Source organism: Sander vitreus, chromosome 6 (assembly GCF_031162955.1).
Source record: "Sander vitreus isolate 19-12246 chromosome 6, sanVit1, whole genome shotgun sequence".
Classification (NCBI taxonomy): domain Eukaryota; kingdom Metazoa; phylum Chordata; class Actinopteri; order Perciformes; family Percidae; genus Sander; species Sander vitreus.
Genome location: NC_135860.1, coordinates 10402406 through 10418465, shown reverse-complemented (window position 1 = coordinate 10418465; position 16060 = coordinate 10402406). Strand labels below are relative to the sequence as shown.

General features: G+C 39.1%; 2 protein-coding genes and 1 long non-coding RNA gene across 6 annotated transcripts; 1 reads left to right on the top strand and 2 right to left on the bottom strand.

Moving 5' to 3' along the window:
* Positions 1-135: 135 nt before the first annotated feature.
* On the bottom strand, positions 136-4396 carry med18 (mediator of RNA polymerase II transcription, subunit 18 homolog (yeast)). Its single transcript, XM_078252454.1, has 3 exons — positions 3988-4396; positions 3616-3718; positions 136-803 (listed from the first exon to the last, which is right to left on the bottom strand). The coding sequence occupies exons 2-3, from the start codon at positions 3686-3688 to the stop codon at positions 247-249; spliced, it is 630 nt and encodes a 209-aa protein (XP_078108580.1). The 5' UTR covers positions 3689-3718; positions 3988-4396; the 3' UTR covers positions 136-246.
* On the top strand, positions 4008-14192 carry LOC144519377 (uncharacterized). 2 transcript variants are annotated; one of them, XR_013502107.1, is made up of 3 exons: positions 4008-4098; positions 5770-5833; positions 9983-14192. It is a non-coding gene; the product is annotated as an uncharacterized LOC144519377 (long non-coding RNA). The 2 variants fall into 2 exon arrangements; XR_013502106.1 differs by having other exon boundaries at positions 4011-4098; positions 5773-5833.
* LOC144519375 (uncharacterized) lies at positions 4983-7917 on the bottom strand. 3 transcript variants are annotated; one of them, XR_013502105.1, is made up of 7 exons: positions 7488-7917; positions 7081-7374; positions 6684-6944; positions 6317-6517; positions 6116-6232; positions 5947-5987; positions 4983-5821 (listed from the first exon to the last, which is right to left on the bottom strand). XR_013502105.1 is itself a non-coding variant. In XM_078252452.1 (6 exons), the coding sequence occupies exons 1-6, from the start codon at positions 7549-7551 to the stop codon at positions 5690-5692; spliced, it is 1194 nt and encodes a 397-aa protein (XP_078108578.1). In that variant the 5' UTR covers positions 7552-7917; the 3' UTR covers positions 4983-5689. The 3 variants fall into 3 exon arrangements, 2 of the variants coding, with proteins under 2 accessions (XP_078108578.1, XP_078108579.1); XM_078252452.1 differs by having other exon boundaries at positions 6116-6517; XM_078252453.1 differs by having other exon boundaries at positions 6116-6517; positions 7081-7917.
* Positions 14193-16060: the final 1868 nt, after the last annotated feature.

Genomic DNA, 16060 nt, shown 5'->3' with positions numbered 1-16060 from the left:
TAGCAATGAGTTTAACCCAAACCGTACAGTATCAATTGATGAAAAAGTGGACGCTTTGGTGGAAAGCAGTAATGTTTTGTAGTAATTGTGGAGTCATTTTCCAATAACAAATTGACCAGAAGTGTAACCATTAAGTCAAAGTTGAACTGTATTTAATTTTAGTTCAAATGTAAACAGTATTTAAAAAATAGGTCTAATTTGTACATGTCATGGCAGGCAGAGATGTCCTGAGCCACTAAATGTCATTTAATGTCTCTGTTTGCTGGGGTCAATCTTCTCCAGGTGAACCAGGGGCTTGAGTTGCTCAGCAAAGCTGCGCATGTCCTCTGACACAGTGTCCTGGCCGGCAGGAGCCGACACACTCAGCTCCACCAAGAATGAAAGTGACAGACGTTCTGTGTTCTCTGTGTTCCCCGGTACCAGGATGCGTGACAGCTTGCTAACCACAACTTTCATAGCACCTTTGCGGAAAATGTGCCCATTGGCCACAAACTCATGGTCCATGCGGAAGCCCATCTCATTAAGGAACTCCGGCAGGCTGTGAGAGGCAGCCACGTCAACACAGTTGCGCACCAGTGCATGGCGGCTCTTGTCTCCCACTTCAGGTTGGCCTAGGTAGCGTAGGTGCCACGGTGATGTGGGGTGGGAGAGGGAGCGCCGGGCACGCAGAATGAAAGGGTTCCCTTGTTGGCCTTTCAGAAGATAAACCAGTTCATGATCTGTAAAGGTCTCAGGTTCCATGTTGTCACACAGACCTCGAAGACGATGCAATAGGCTTTCCAGGGCTTGATCTAACACACTGCCTGCATTAATAAAGGGTAGAGAGAAGCAAATGCATAAATAGTAAACAACATATAAACAATGTGGTGTGATGATCTGGGCTGCACAATATATTGTACTTAACACTGTAGTTTTGATATAGATTTACACAATAAACACTTCTCCAACATCAGCTGAGATTCCTAAAGACACAGAGAGCTGAGACAGAAAGGAAATAGACCTTTGTCACAAAGACTAGGAATGTCACGAGAATAATACCGACACCTTCCGGTTCTAAAATGACAAAACACAGTAGGCACCGTTAGCGACGATGCCAGTGTTAGCAGCATCGGTGCTGCGCCTCTTCCGGAACTGATGGGGGCAGTTCAGAGTGTTCCAGTCAATACATTCAGAAGAAGGTGGTCACAAACAAGTGGCCAAAGTCACGTCCTTCTACTTCCGGTACATATCTTTCGAAAAAAAAGCGTCAACTCTACCCGATCTAAAAAACGGCATGTTCACTGAAAACTCACGGTCCTCTCTCCGATTTACAGCCCCCCTCTCTTGGCTTCAAATAACTCACCGTTGTCGGCTACGGCCGCTGAACAGGCTACACGTTGTAAACAGCCGTGGCCCGCTTGCCTGCTCCTCCGGTAACGTTAGCCGTTAGCAGGGTTAGCCAGGACCAGTCGGGATCACTTTACTGGCAGTGTCTCAATTGTTTTTGCGAGTAACCAACTCGGGTACTCTAGCTATGTAATTCAATGTGAGTACACGAATGTTGAAAAAAAAATTACATAAAATGCCCGTCCCTTGTAGCTGTGATAAATTAGCCTGAAGCTAATGCTTAGCTACCTGTTCAGGAGGAAATTAGCCAACTCTGCGTCCTTTTGGGCTCTAAGCTGTCTCCATCTTTCAAATACATCGCCATTATTTACCCAGGGGTTTGTAACGTCTCTGGTTACGCAACTGTTAGAAAAAGTGTTGTTGTTTTTGCACAGTACCTTTTGAAAAGATGCCTGGAAGTCTGGAATGTGCACTATGACCATTAATTGCACTTTATTATGTTGTTCTATGCTCTATTGGACGTGTTTTGTATGTCTTGTTATGACATTTTTCAAATATTTTAATAAAGAAGTTGTTTCAAGTTAAAGTACATGGAATCTTAGAAAATCTTTTTTTTTTACCGTGGTATCGAAATCGAGAATCGTGTTATTTTACTGGTATTGACACCGACTACTGAATTTTTGGTATCGTGACACCCCTAACAAAGACGGCAGACATTCTTCTAAGTTGTCAGTTAAAGCTCCATTGTGTAATTTTTTTAGTTGATTTTTAGCAAAAAAACCTTTGTTCTTAGACAAATATGTGCTCATTCATGTGTAATTACTTCCACCAACTACTCAAAGTATTCTCGTAAGCGTAGAATCTGCCATTCAGAATCACTGAGAATACATGCGCCATGTAGCGCCTCCATACCTCCGCATTTCGCACTTTTCACTCAGTGGCACTGACTGACGAATGCCAGGGAGAGAGGGAGGGGGAGAAGATTACTTGCGACTGCCGGCAGATTTGAAGGAAGTTAAAAAGAGAATTAAAACGACAACGCGACAGGCAAAGCAACAAGACCAAAGTTAATATTGGAGTGGCTTTTCCAATATGGAAAGAGCTCATAAGGAGCAAGGATTTTAAAAAGGGGCACCGAAGTTGCCTGCTTTCTTCTCGACAGGTAATTCTGCCTATTTGTGTAAATTCGAAGTTTTAAAGTTGCTACTTGCTTGGCTAACTATAGCATGGTTGTGCATAACACTAGAACGACGGTTTCATTGACATTGTTCATACTGCTCAGAGAAATGTATTAAAAACACAAACCTCCGTTGCTTCCCTCCTACGCTGTAAACATTGCCTTACACTATTAATCTCATACAATATACAGAATAACGATCCTTTACTAACATTAGCTTGCAAATGTTTGGGAACCTGATATCTGATGTTAGCAATGAAATGGTACCAAAATAACATACAACTATTATTACACTGGAAGGAACACTCACGGACGAAGTTGCTAGTTTCGGGTTAGGCCACCGTAGGAGTTTAAACGCCCTCAGAATGGACTAGAAAGTAATATTCAGTTTATTGTCGTACAATTTCACCGCTAGATGGGAGAAATTATTACACAATGTAGCTTTAAGGTTAAATATCTGTTGTCACTATTGCCATGCTGGCAATGCTGCAGTCACATTGTAATACAACATCAATACATGCTACCTTCACGAAAGACATTATAATCAGTTTTTGATTAAACTGTTTTAAAGACTTTTGTTTGGTAATGTTGACTCCATTGTATTTTAGTAAGTTTCTAATATGTTGTCCTGGGTGGACAAGATACTAGAACGTTATATCAATGAGGGCAGACGAGATCATCAAAACTGAGGACATTTTCGAAGAAAGGTGTTCATCCCACCACTAGCGTACCAGAGCATGTAGCCTATGTCAAAAAAGTTCTGGCAGTTTTATTTTTTATTTGTTACCCATCTATATACCACTAAATGTTCTTATTCTCATTTGACATTTCCTGTTTTATGCATTATAGTGATATAGAACAGCATGTGATTGTTATCTTAAAATAAGAAATTATGATTTAGGATCTACATTTACAGCACTTTCAAACGTTACACATGAAGTTGACATCTTAAGTTATCACCATAGTAGTAACTTTACTGTAAACCTGCCACTCATCGCATATTTTTTGTATCATTCAGTCCTACAGGCCATGTTTAATACTTATGGATAGTTAATAGTCTATAGAGATGTTTCATTTTCTGCCTTCAGATGTTTCGGGTGTAGCTAGCTCACCTTGCAGCAGGTATTCCATCATATTGATCGTGCCCCCGGTGACAGGCATCACTGTAACAGGAGGAGCTTCCATCTTTTCTCAGGCAATGCGTTGTTATTGAATCTGAAGGAGGAACATGTTATTAGCTAGCGTTGAATCGGTGGCGTACAAGTAACGTTACCGTCTACATTAGCTAGGGTTAGACCGTTAACTGAGTTGTCAATTTCAAACGCTTAACTTTTGCTAATGTCAACCCTATTTTATACAGTTTATGCTGTTAACTAAATATAGCGAACTCGCTAGTTAGCTAGCCAATTACCTAACGTAACGTTAGTTAGTTAACAGCTAACGCAAATATTTGTTTGCTTTATTAACGTTAGCGTTAACGTTACCTGAGAAACCCCGAACAACAAAATGCAGCTATTCACTTGATGGGGAACGTAGGAAAAAAGGTTGGTGTGGTCGTCTTCGGTAGAGCCTCCACAGTAAAGACCGAGGATCCGGTAGGCCTCACTGTGTTTGTTCTATGAACATATAGCTAGAAGCTACCCAGCTAGCTAGCTAGCAAAGATAGCATCAGTTAGCTAGCTACAATGTAAACTCTGTGAAGCAGGTCACCGTGCTAAGCGTTTCAACGTTAAATCACTTGAATGGGATGACAAATGTCTATCTGTGGAAACGAAGACCCGAGAAAAACAAAAAAGGCAAACTGCTCGGTTTATTCTCAGAGAAAAAATAAACTCAGCTGGCACACTGAATGAAAAGCATATTTCTTTCTCGGCTTTTTTCGCCGCGGTGCTTGGCATCCAACTTTGAGGCGCATTACAGCCACCTACTGGAGTAACGAAAATATAGCGTTAGTAATAAAAATATAAAATTCTCCTCAAGTAGAAGCTAAAAGCACAATCACTAAATGTAGAACTACTTCAGTTTAAAAAAAATAAACATTATCGTTATTCAATTGTGCATAAGGGTCATGATAGCAACGTATGCATTGCATGGGTATGTAATATGTAGCCTATAAGTTAAGCCTACAGTTTTTAACAAAGGCTACATACTTAGGCTATATCTGTAACGTTATTCAAATGTTTATGTTTACCTTGTTCAGCTTTGTTGTCCTTGTTTTTAGCCGTATATCTATTTCTGTATATGTACATGAGCAACAAAAATCAAGAGTCAAATTCGTTAACACTTAGGCTACGGGCCATTGAAGCTAATTCTGATTTCAGTTAACATTATATTACTAGATTCTCATTATTGATGCATTGACGTGTGAGCAATGGTGGAAGAACTACTCAGATAAAGTACTTTATTACCATTCCAAATCTTAAATTAAAAGTGCTGCATACAAAATATTTCCTTAAAGTGCAGAAGTAGATCATAGTGCTGAAGATGAATAAAATCATTTATTAGGAGGCTGAGATGGTGCAACATAATATCTTTTTTTCATGAAAAGATCTGAGTTAGGTCGAAATAAAAATGGAACTTTATATACAGTAAGGAAAGAAACACAGTTAGTTGCGCTCACATCTGATATCCTGTTATTGCATTTTTCTATGATCTGACACATTTGGAAAGTCCAGATAAAAGCTTAGACTTGCAACTTTTGTCTTCGACAAAGTATTAAATATGTAATTGCAATGATGAAGATGTAGCTGGTCAAGGTGGAGATGATTTGAATAAGCTAATAATAATGTTTGATCTCCAAGGTGACTATACTTGTCAAATTAATATAGTGGAGTTAAAGGGTACAATATATCTCGCTGGCCAATGCATGTAAATACTCAAGTAAAGTATAATATCCCATAAATGTGCATACAGTGCATGCATAAATATATGAGTATTCTTTCCACATTCTTTCTTTTCCACCTCTGTATGCGCTGCAGCTACAATATCAGTAAATATACATTACTTTTTTTATTGCGTAGAGAATACAATCCGCTCCCACAGGTGCCACTTGGATCATTTCACCCAGTTAGGAAACTTCCTAATCCGACCCAAAGCTTCAAAATTCCCCTTTAGAACCGCGTGGGTGAAGTTACAAACACTTGTTCTCATGAAAGACTACGGGAACTATCATTATAACAGTGGAATTTATGAAATCGTTCTCTGTACTTTTATTTCACTATACACACAACTACTGTCACTGCTCATATGATTGTTTGTTGTCTTAGCAGGTCTCCTGATGACAGCTGATGAATAAACCACTGAAGTCTCCTCTTCCACCTGCAATACGAAGTAAAACAAATCCATTACATGAACAAAACAACACACACATGCTTGTTCATTGCAGCATGGTAGATATTATTAGGTTATGACATTATCATCACCATAATTATATAAATACTTACCCTGCCATTCAAGCCCCAGCAACAAAGGTGAACAGGAAACGCTTTAAAGAGATAGAAACAGAATCAGTGCCTAGCCAATTGTCAAACATCTACTTCTCTTTCAAGGCAGCATACCAATATACAAACAATAAACAGGGAGTTCAATACGACAAAGAGCTGCATGTCCTACCTGCCCACAATCTTTGTCTGAGGTAGCAAATTAAAAGTGCCATTAAAATAATACATGTAAGGGCTGCCGATGTTCCATAAACAACTGGAATCAGATAGTCAAGCTCTGTAGGTATATCTGTAAAACCAAAAAACATAAGAATTGAAATTCCTTTGCGTCGGGCTATGACCTCCTTAAAGAGAGATACAGCAAAACACCCACCTGATGGTCCACGAGTGCTGTTAACTGAACTGCATCCATCAGACATCTGCTTTGCACTGCAATTTATTCCATTTGTATCTACAAGCACAGGTATTGTCCTTGTGCCTGTCTCCACATTGAGTGTGTTGTTTGGTTTGATGTTACTGAATTCCATGTCACACATCACAGTACAACAAACAGATGAATCATCACTGTGGTGTACTGTAATAAAGCAAAAAATATTCTAAGTTAAAGCATTCCATTTTGACAAAAGACTGTGTGTGTGTGTGTGTGTGTGTGTGTGTGTGTGTGTGTGTGTGTGTGTGTGTGTGTGTGTGTGTGTGTGTGTGTGTGTGTGTGTGTGTGTGTGTGTGTGTTATTCTCTCACCTGTTATTACACACAAGTTGATTGTAAGCAGCTTCTGCCTGTGTCTATTACATCCACTTTTCCAGCAGGTATATTTCCCAGCATCTGCTCTTTTGACATTTGCAATGTGTATAGACTTGTTGGAAGTCACAAAGTCTAATTCTGATGTCATGTTACTTGCTTTAAATGTCCATTTTAAGTTAGGCCATTCACCCGGACATGCATGAGTAAAAACTCTGCCTGCAATAACGTAAACTGTCTTACCAGTTTCTTTCAGAATTTCTGAAAAAAAAAAAATATACATTGTATTAATAGAGGATGGGCTTTGGCAAATGTATATAACTGGCTACACGAAGCAGTTGGGTACTAAATATTCAGTTTAAAGAGAACAAATGATGACAATCACAATAGTTCTGACCTTTCTTCACGCTGATGACTATGTCGCTGTGCCTTTTCTCACACCAGTAAAGGCCTTGATCATCCTCTGTGAAATGATCAATGACCAAGGAACCGTTGTGTGACACCTTCATTCTGGAGCGCAAGAGTGGCTGATGGCGGCGTACTCCATTTTTATCTTGAAAATATATCTGGATTGGTTGATGATGTTCATCTTTCTTGTAATTCCATGTTAAAGAGTTTAAATCACTTCTGTAATGTTGGCAAGGTATCACAGCTTGACATCCCAGTGGGAATTGAAGGTGATTTGTGGCTGCTAAAAGATAAGTTTTCTGTTAAACAATTAATAGTAGTTTGACAGACAACACTAACTTCCCAGAATTGTAATTTAAATACAGTGTAATACCAATGATTAATTAAGTTACTTACAATGTTCTGAGGAGAAAGGGGTTGAGTTCCAAATAACCAGAAGAAAAATAAAGCCTTTTTGCATGGTGCCTGAGGCATTCAAATCTCTTCAACAAAAAATAGAGACAATACTGAACAGATGAAACACTCCCTCAGTGGTTGCGCTTTTACTGCTCGCTCATCAAACACAGTTAAAAAACTCTGCATCGTTTCAAAGACTAGACTAGAATAGACTAGAGCTAAATTCATGTTGACACATCGGAAGTGGTCCAACAGCCAATACAGAGGAAATATACTGTACCTTTCACCCAGACTGTTTGTCTGATGGTGAGGCATTTATTCCACTGTTTGCACTAGCATAGGTGTTGATGCAATATGTGCATCAATAACAAGTGTAATTTGCCACATGAAGGTGTCAAACTGTTTGGGCTCACTGCCTCTATAAGATCATTTGTAATTTATTTGAGTAAAACAAAAGCCAATTGTGCTGTCAATTTATTTTACTCATCTGCCAATCTTAAACTTATCTGGAGTTTCTTGCAATGACTCTTACTTTACTTCATAAAACATTTATTCCCATTTTTACAGCAGCATAGGTGTTGAGAGGTATGTGCATCAATAGCACGTGTCATTTTCCGTGTAAAGGTGTCAAACTGTTTCTGCTCACTGCTGTTTGAGTAAAACAAAAACTAATTGCACGATACAATTTACTCATCTGCCAATGTTGAACTGATCTGAAGTTTCTTGACTACCTTTATTTCATAAAGTAGGTTGATATACGCTGCAGTAAAAGTGCTCAAGGTTGTTTTTTTTTTGAGTATAGGTTACTCTGAAGGTGGACAAAAATATTTATTTACGTTATTAACAGAGAGCAGATACCCGTAACAAGCACTTCATGGAGTTTCTGAACTCAAGCAAATATTAAAATGATATATATGTAAAAAATATGGTTCAATTTTAACTAACTAAATAAATAGTTTTAAGTTGTTGAAGTGGAAGCCGTGTGTAAAATGGGCCATTCCCGTGTGTAATGTCATAGCTTCCTACTTTGAAATTGAAATTGAGTTTTGACCATTTAAATAAAGATTTAATTGAGAATTTGAGATATAATTGATGTTATGGCGAAAGTAAAAACAAAGCCTACCGCATCCATTGTTATTGTTACGTCCCCTTCGATGGATTCAGGGACAACACGACAATCAAACAAATCGCAATTTGTTATATTGTATCAATTACAAGCTTAAGGAAGTGTCGTTTAAGATATTACATAGAATTTACCCAGTGAAACTTGTGTAACAAAGATTCAAACTGAACATTGAATATATGTGTAATTTCTGTGGACTAGAAGTATTAGAAGAGTATTTCCCTGCATAAAGAGTATATTATTTTTTTTCACTGAATAGAATGTTCTGGATAGAGGTAGACACATTTTTCTAAAAAAGAAAGTCAAGATAAATATTGAAATAAATATGTTTGATGTGATGCTAATTGTTTGAAAATAACATGATGTATATTATACAACTATTTATTATTTTTGGAAAATTCCATATCCATAAGAAAAAAATGGTCAGGAACCGAGCCAACTTTCCTGCACTTTATTATTGAATTTCAGCCATATAGCACCTTTTTATTTAATATTAAAAACAAAAAAGCCATTAAGACCTTTAAGTTATTAAAGGAATATAACATGAAATGATATGACATATGCTCTGGCATTATGAAATGTGAATGCCTTTTTTATGGTATTTTCTTTTCTTTTGTTTCTGTTTCATAATGTCTATTCTATGCATCTGTGTGTACCATGTGAATAATAATACTTATATAATAACATCAAACTTATTTATTCCAGCATCCTTTGCACTATGCTCTATAATTAAAATAATAATAATTTATCACAAAAATAATTTACTCCTGCACACTTTGCACTCTTCATTGCACTACTGCTTCAACCTGTCTATATTGTTTCTGTTCACATTCATATGTATATATTGTTTGTTTTTGTTGTTTGTTTTGTATGAGTAAGCACATTGTGAGCAATGTATAATCCAAAGCAAAATTCCTCGTATGTGTCCTCATACCTGGCAAATAAAAAAACCTACCGCCTGTTGAAAAACTAGTGAAACGCAGCCACGATCTCACAGCTTAGGTAGGTTTTTTTCCCCCTCCAATTCTTTATTGTACAAAAGTGCTTACTCATACAAAATAAACAACAAAAACAAACAATGTATACATATGAATGTGAACAGAAACAATATAGACAGGTTGAAGCAGTAGTGCAATGAAGAGTGCAAAGTGTGCAGGAGTAAATTATTTTTGTGATAAATTATTATTATTTTAATTATGGAGCATAGTGCAAAGGATGCTGGAATAAATAAGTTTGATGTTATTATATAAGTATTATTATTCATATGGTACACACAGATGCATAGAATAGACATAAATACCATAAAAAAATGCATTTACATTTCATAATGCCAGAGCATGTGTCATATCATTTCATGTTATATTCCTTAAAGGTCTTAATGGCAGGAGAATCTCGCATGCCCAATGATCCAGGTTCCTCTGGCAGCTGGAGGAGTGGGAGTCATCTATAGGCCTTGGACAGTGTCTGACATTATAAATGCCACAAAACACCTGCCTCCATGCAAAGAGTCAGGTGCACGCTTCAGCGACCCGTTCTTCAGGTTCGTCGAGACTTTCCTGCCCACTATGAACGAACTCAGACGTATCATGCTCAACAATCTGGCTCCTGCGGACAATGCAAAGATCAAACATTCTTTTCCCTGTAGGCACGGATCAGGATCCACTCATCAAACACCCTGACATGCCTGCAATGAAGAAATGCTTCCTCGCACGCCACACTAATTTTCCCCACATGATAGACAGGTTGTGTTAGATACTATACAATATCTTGAACAAACACAAATCAGGGAAAGCGTACAAACTTATTCTATGTACTCATCTGATGCATATAAAAAATTGCCTACAACAGTGTTATATGTGCAGGGGAGGGACATTGAATTGTTAGTGGACAGTGGGGCAACAAATTCTGTCTTGAAAGAATCTTTGTTTCCTAGTCAAAAACTTTCAGGCTGGTTTGTTTTCTCTCGGAGTGCTAGTGGTACTGTAGTCCCTAAAAAATTTACGACCCCTATGGCATGTGTGCACACTGACCCTAACGACCCCGAACCGGAGCGAAAGGCAAAATGTTCATTCCTATTGTCTCCGGTGTGTCCTGTGAATTTATTAGGGAGAGATTTCATGCGTATTTTTGGAGTAGGTGTAGTACCGACATCTACCGGTCTCAAAGTTGTGCGTCTTGATAACAACTACACTTTGTCTGACATATTCCTGTCAGAGCACACACACACACATCTTTGTATATTTTTCAATGGTGGATTTCTCTGTGTCAAGCTGTAAATCTCTTGGCTGAAGCACAAGGCTTTGTGTCTTCAACAGCTGAGTTCATGAAACTGCAGCATTTACATTGTACCTCTCTTGTTTCACCAGAACCAGCTGAAGACTATGCTGAACAGTTTTTTGAAGAACTAAACGATGAGCTCGAGTGTACTTACGCATACTGGCAAGATGAAAAATGTGCATTATCAGTTTCCTTGACGGATAGACAAAACATGTTTTTCCAAGTCCCTCACTCACATGCTCATATCTCTCTTTGTGTAAATCTCCTTTGTACCACGTCACCTCTGGGCAGCAAACAAATAAGACGTAGGTTTAAAAATTGCCAACCTGTAATCATCACTCCGCGTTCGGACTTCAGGCCCCAAACACATCAGTACCCATTAAAGCAGGAAGCAATTGACGGAATCAGACCCGTTTTTAACTCCCTATTGGCAGCTGGGGTAATTGTTCCTTTTCCAGATTCTCCAGTGCGGACACCCATTTTTCCTGTAAAGAAAATCAGAGCCCCTACATTATTTTACAAGGGATCCCTGGGGAGGCAAAATATTTCTCTGTTGTTGATTTGTCTAATGCTTTTTTCAGTGTTCCAGTGGACAAAGACAGTCAATTCTGGTTTGCATTCCTGTTCGATGGTAAGCCTTACACATTCACACGTCTTTGTCAGGGATACACTGAATCTCCAACAATCTACAATGATGCTCTGAGAGAGAGCCTCGAGAGTTTAACCCTTTCACCTGGAACAGGGTTATTACAATATGTAGATGACTGCTTAATTGGCAGCCCCACAAAAGAACAGTGTGACACTATTGGGCACCCACCCCAGGTAGGGACAGAGGCCCCAAAGGCCCCCCTTCCAAACACGGTCCTGTGCGAACATGGTATGTTAAGTTACTGCACGCAACTCTCTTCTACTCTTTCTGCCATCAGAACCCATTTTTCTGCAGGCCTGCCTAAACCAGCTACATAAGCTTCAGCCCGGGGATTTCGTGGTCCTGAAAGATTTCAGAAGGAAGAACTGGCAGTCCAAACGGTGGCAAGGACCATTCCAGATTCTCTTGGTCACACACACCGCAGTGAAGGTCGCTGAGAGAGCTACGTGGGTCCACGCATCACACTGTAGGAAAGTCCCAGGAGAGTTTTTCTACGGCCTGCAACAAGTGACGAATAGACCACTGTCCTAGTCCTAGTCCTGACAGAATGGTGTTTTCTGTGCTATCTCAATAACAGTTCCCTCACTAAACACATCAGGGAGAAAAACCCTGATCGACAAAACTGGTATCGTACTGCTTTAAATCCTTTGCAAAAGACAGCAGTGACGATTACACATTTTGCTCTGACAATCACTCTCCAGCTGTGATCCTCACAAGACAGCACATTCCGCACATTCCATACTGCAGCAGGGCTGCTCTGACACACAAATGGAGCAGTCCAGAAGATGGAGACGGAAATGGCATCAACCACGACTATGTGAGATAATCAGATTTATTATTAGTCTCTTTTTTATTACTGTGTGTCTGATGATTGCATTGTTGATGTTAGATAAAAAATGACAAACCACTGGTTAGCATAACTACTTCTCCCAATACCACTGTTACACTGGTTAGCATGTCTAAATATCCTAATGACACACACACACACACACACTGATGACACACTTGCAGCACAGAGGGGGGGAAAACATTGTGTGGCACGATCACCATATTCAATGTCCAGAAGACAATGGTGTCCACGATTCAATAGTTACAATAGACCAAACATTACTGTAGTAACTAACACCACGTCCACCCTCATGCTTCAACCATGTGACTATTTTATGTGCGTGGGTGGGAAGTCGCAATGGGGATTGGTAGAAATTTATATATGTTATGTACCCTTTGAAGCAGATCCACAAGTAGGGCCTACATGTTACTCGTGGGACTGGGCTATTTGGCACACTAGTAAAACTAATTGGGGTCACACGGTTCCTAGGGACCACACGAATCTGACTGATAGATTGTCAATAAAGAGAGTTAATTTTTCCTCACCTGCTATGTTATTGACGCTAAGAAATGCCCAAACTACTGACCAAGGCTATTTTGTTGTGTGTGCATGGATTTCAGGGAGAGACCCCTGTGGTTCTTTTTACCTCAAAGTAATTCCGCCTCCCACACCCATACACCCACAACACCTAACCAAAACATTAGATGCTATGTCCAGCAAATGGATTTCCTCCTCTAATGAAGATGATGGAGCATTCTCCACTAACGTCTGGCTAGGCACAATTAGGAAATTCACGCGCGACACAGGTTACAATAATTCATGTTATGTTTGTTCACTGTTTGCCCTATCACAAAAACAAGCTGCCCCAGTAAAGCCCCAACCGTTAAACTTAACCGATGCTATCTGTGTGCTGACTGCACTCCACAATGTTGAAACTGAGGGAGGTCAGTTTTACTCCGCCTCCTCTCAACCGTCTGCATGTGCTGAGTTTGCTAAACGCATGGTGCGCGCTCCTAATGGTACATTGGTTAAAACTAAGAATGGGCGGATTGCTGACAGCATAGGACAATTTCATCACAGCCTTATGAATAATTTGATACATGCTCTCTGCATTGAACGTTCTCGTCGTCCAGGTTCACATTACCTAGGTTTCACCACCGGATGTCAACAGACTCTGAACAATACGTGTGGGACAGGTGAATATCATGTTAGTGTGTGTCTGCACTCCACACCGGGGTATCTTAATGCATCCATTCTAGACACCTCCAAAACTCACCTGATGCGCTGGCCAGATGATTCTGGTGCAGGCTCTTTGGTAGATTATGTATGGCTTTGCGGTGATTACTGGTATCAAATTCTACCTCCTCTGTGGGCAGGTAGACGCGCTTTAATCTATTTGACTCTGATTGTTCACTTGTTGTTGTAGGGTGTTGTTTGATTTCACTAAAAGGGTTTTCCTTATCCCCTCACAACAATAAAACATTTTGAATATATTCTAATACATGCATGTAATTTGTTTATTGTGATTAGAGTGGAATCAAAAGAGTGAAATGTGATGGCAAATTTACATTTAAGCATGATTCTCTATATTATTTGTATAATTTCTTTTACTGTTTCTCTCACAATGCTGAAAGTTTGATTGCAAGAAATGTTGAGTCATGTTTAAAAAGGGGGGGGGCATGTCTTTCTATCTCACTGGAGATGCATATATACTGTGTGTTTTTCTTTATTCGTTAAACAGACCTTTCACACCAGCGCTGCGTGCCTTTTGTGAACTGTGTGCTTCCTTGTAAACTTGCAAGTTTATAATAAAATACAAAAACCTAACTTGGTTTAGTCTTCGACTGTCTTTATATTGTTTCACAAATTCTAATTTCTTCCAAAACCTCTAACACCTGCTGCAATGAAAACTTCCACAACATAGACCTACTGTACAATAAGGAAATTGCATGATATATCAGACATAGAATGAACATGAACGGAATAGAATGCAATAAAAAATATTTATTTAAAGACTCTATTTGTCCATTGTTAAAAAATATATATATATTTTTTTTTGAATATATCATGCAATTTCCTTATTGTACAGTAGGTCTATTTCTTGTATGAAAAGGCACAATACAAATATTATTTATAAAAAGTATTACTGCTTTTTACACATCATAAATACCTGCAGAGTCATTTCAATGAGGCTTGGTAATCAGCTGCATGAGTTTCAGATTTAGAAATGTGTGATCTGTATCATGATTAATCATATTAATGCTTTCCTCAATGCTTTTACAGATAATGTTGGAAATAAAGAAATCACACATACAACTATCTAGTAAATAAAACGTGTAAAGTAAATATTAATTGACATCAGTTATATTACATGTTTCAGTAAAATATTAATCTAACAATGAGGAAACTAAAAAGTTGAAACTTATTTATTCATCTTCTTCTCCTTTGTTGGCCAGCAACAGAAGTTTTAGCGGTTGTACATTACTGCCACCTAACCATGGATGTATTTTCTTGCACCAAATGCATAACTGCAATGCATTGTGGGTGACATCCACCTCTGGAGTGACCATTGTTGTTCACCCGTTTATATCAAGGGGGTAAGCTTCTCCTCGGACCGCGAACCTCCTATGGCGCCATTTTGATGCTACCAAGCCATCGCCTCCCGTTAGCATTCCATTGACTGCCATTTATTTTGGCGCCACTTTGACAGCGAATAACTTTACATCTGAAGCTTTAAAGACTCTATTTGTCCATTGTTTATTTCTAAAGAAACACGACAATGTATAAAAGGCTCCATTACCTTGTACCTCACGTTATGGCTCCGTAGCAGACGTTTTTGTAAAAAATAAGCTAACTATTGTGTCATAACCACGCGACTTACTGTCGCATAGTAGAGGAATTACCGTATAGTACAGGAGAAGCGCACAGGCAGTTTCGTCTCACATTAGCTGTTTAAGTGTAATTACTAATGTTAACTAGCATTTTAGTTAGCAATAATTAGCCTGTGCCTATGTTATCTCCTAACATATACCTACGCTCTCGGTCTCTGCAATATTCGGAATGATTGAGATTTCTCTTGGCACAGCTACCAGAAGACTTTTAGACAGGTTGCTCATGGCACATTTACATCGTCTCTCTCAGTTGGAGGCTGCGCAGTAACACTCAGCCATCACCAGAAAAGTGCTTCTAATGCCCTTCACTGGTCTCCGTCCAGAGCAACGAGATCTGTTGGTTGTTAATATACTGCCTATGTTGTTCACCCGCTCCCTCAGCCCTCTGAGGGTCGATCTCACCAAGTTTACTTCAGTTTTTCAGACACTTCAGCTGGCTGCGGGGATTCCCCCGAGGGCAAGTGCTTAGGGCAAGTGAACGAGGGCATGTTGAACCACTATTGAAACGCAGCCAAAGTGAGATGTGTTTCTTCGGACGGACATCTGACCCGTTCGGTTCTGACCATAAAAAGTGTTTTACAACATTTTACTGTTACGATTCGTAACAGTAAAACTGACTGTTCGTAACTTACGAACGTGTTGAATTTAATATCAGAGTCCCTTTAAGCCAACATAACGTTGTGCTGTCATGACACTAAATTAAGCTAAGGCTATGTCAGGTAAAGTATTTTTTACTATTTGCCTATCGAGTATACTCGATAGGCTAATAGTAAGAAATACTAACAATTATGTTTTTCATGTAGC

Excerpts from the sequence above, each read along its gene's own strand:
- LOC144519375 (XM_078252452.1), bottom strand. The coding sequence starts at position 7,551 with ATGCAAAAAGGCTTTATTTTTCTTCTGGTTATTTGGAACTCAACCCCT. Across the intron at positions 6,518-6,683 it reads CAACTTGTGTGTAATAACAG|TACACCACAGTGATGATTCA; the intron begins GTGAGAGAATAA and ends GCTTTATTACAG. Across the intron at positions 5,822-5,946 it reads GCTGGGGCTTGAATGGCAGG|GTGGAAGAGGAGACTTCAGT; the intron begins GTAAGTATTTAT and ends TTCGTATTGCAG.
- med18 (XM_078252454.1), bottom strand. The coding sequence starts at position 3,688 with ATGGAAGCTCCTCCTGTTACAGTGATGCCTGTCACCGGGGGCACGATC. Across the intron at positions 804-3,615 it reads GATGGAATACCTGCTGCAAG|GCAGTGTGTTAGATCAAGCC; the intron begins GTGAGCTAGCTA and ends TTATTAATGCAG.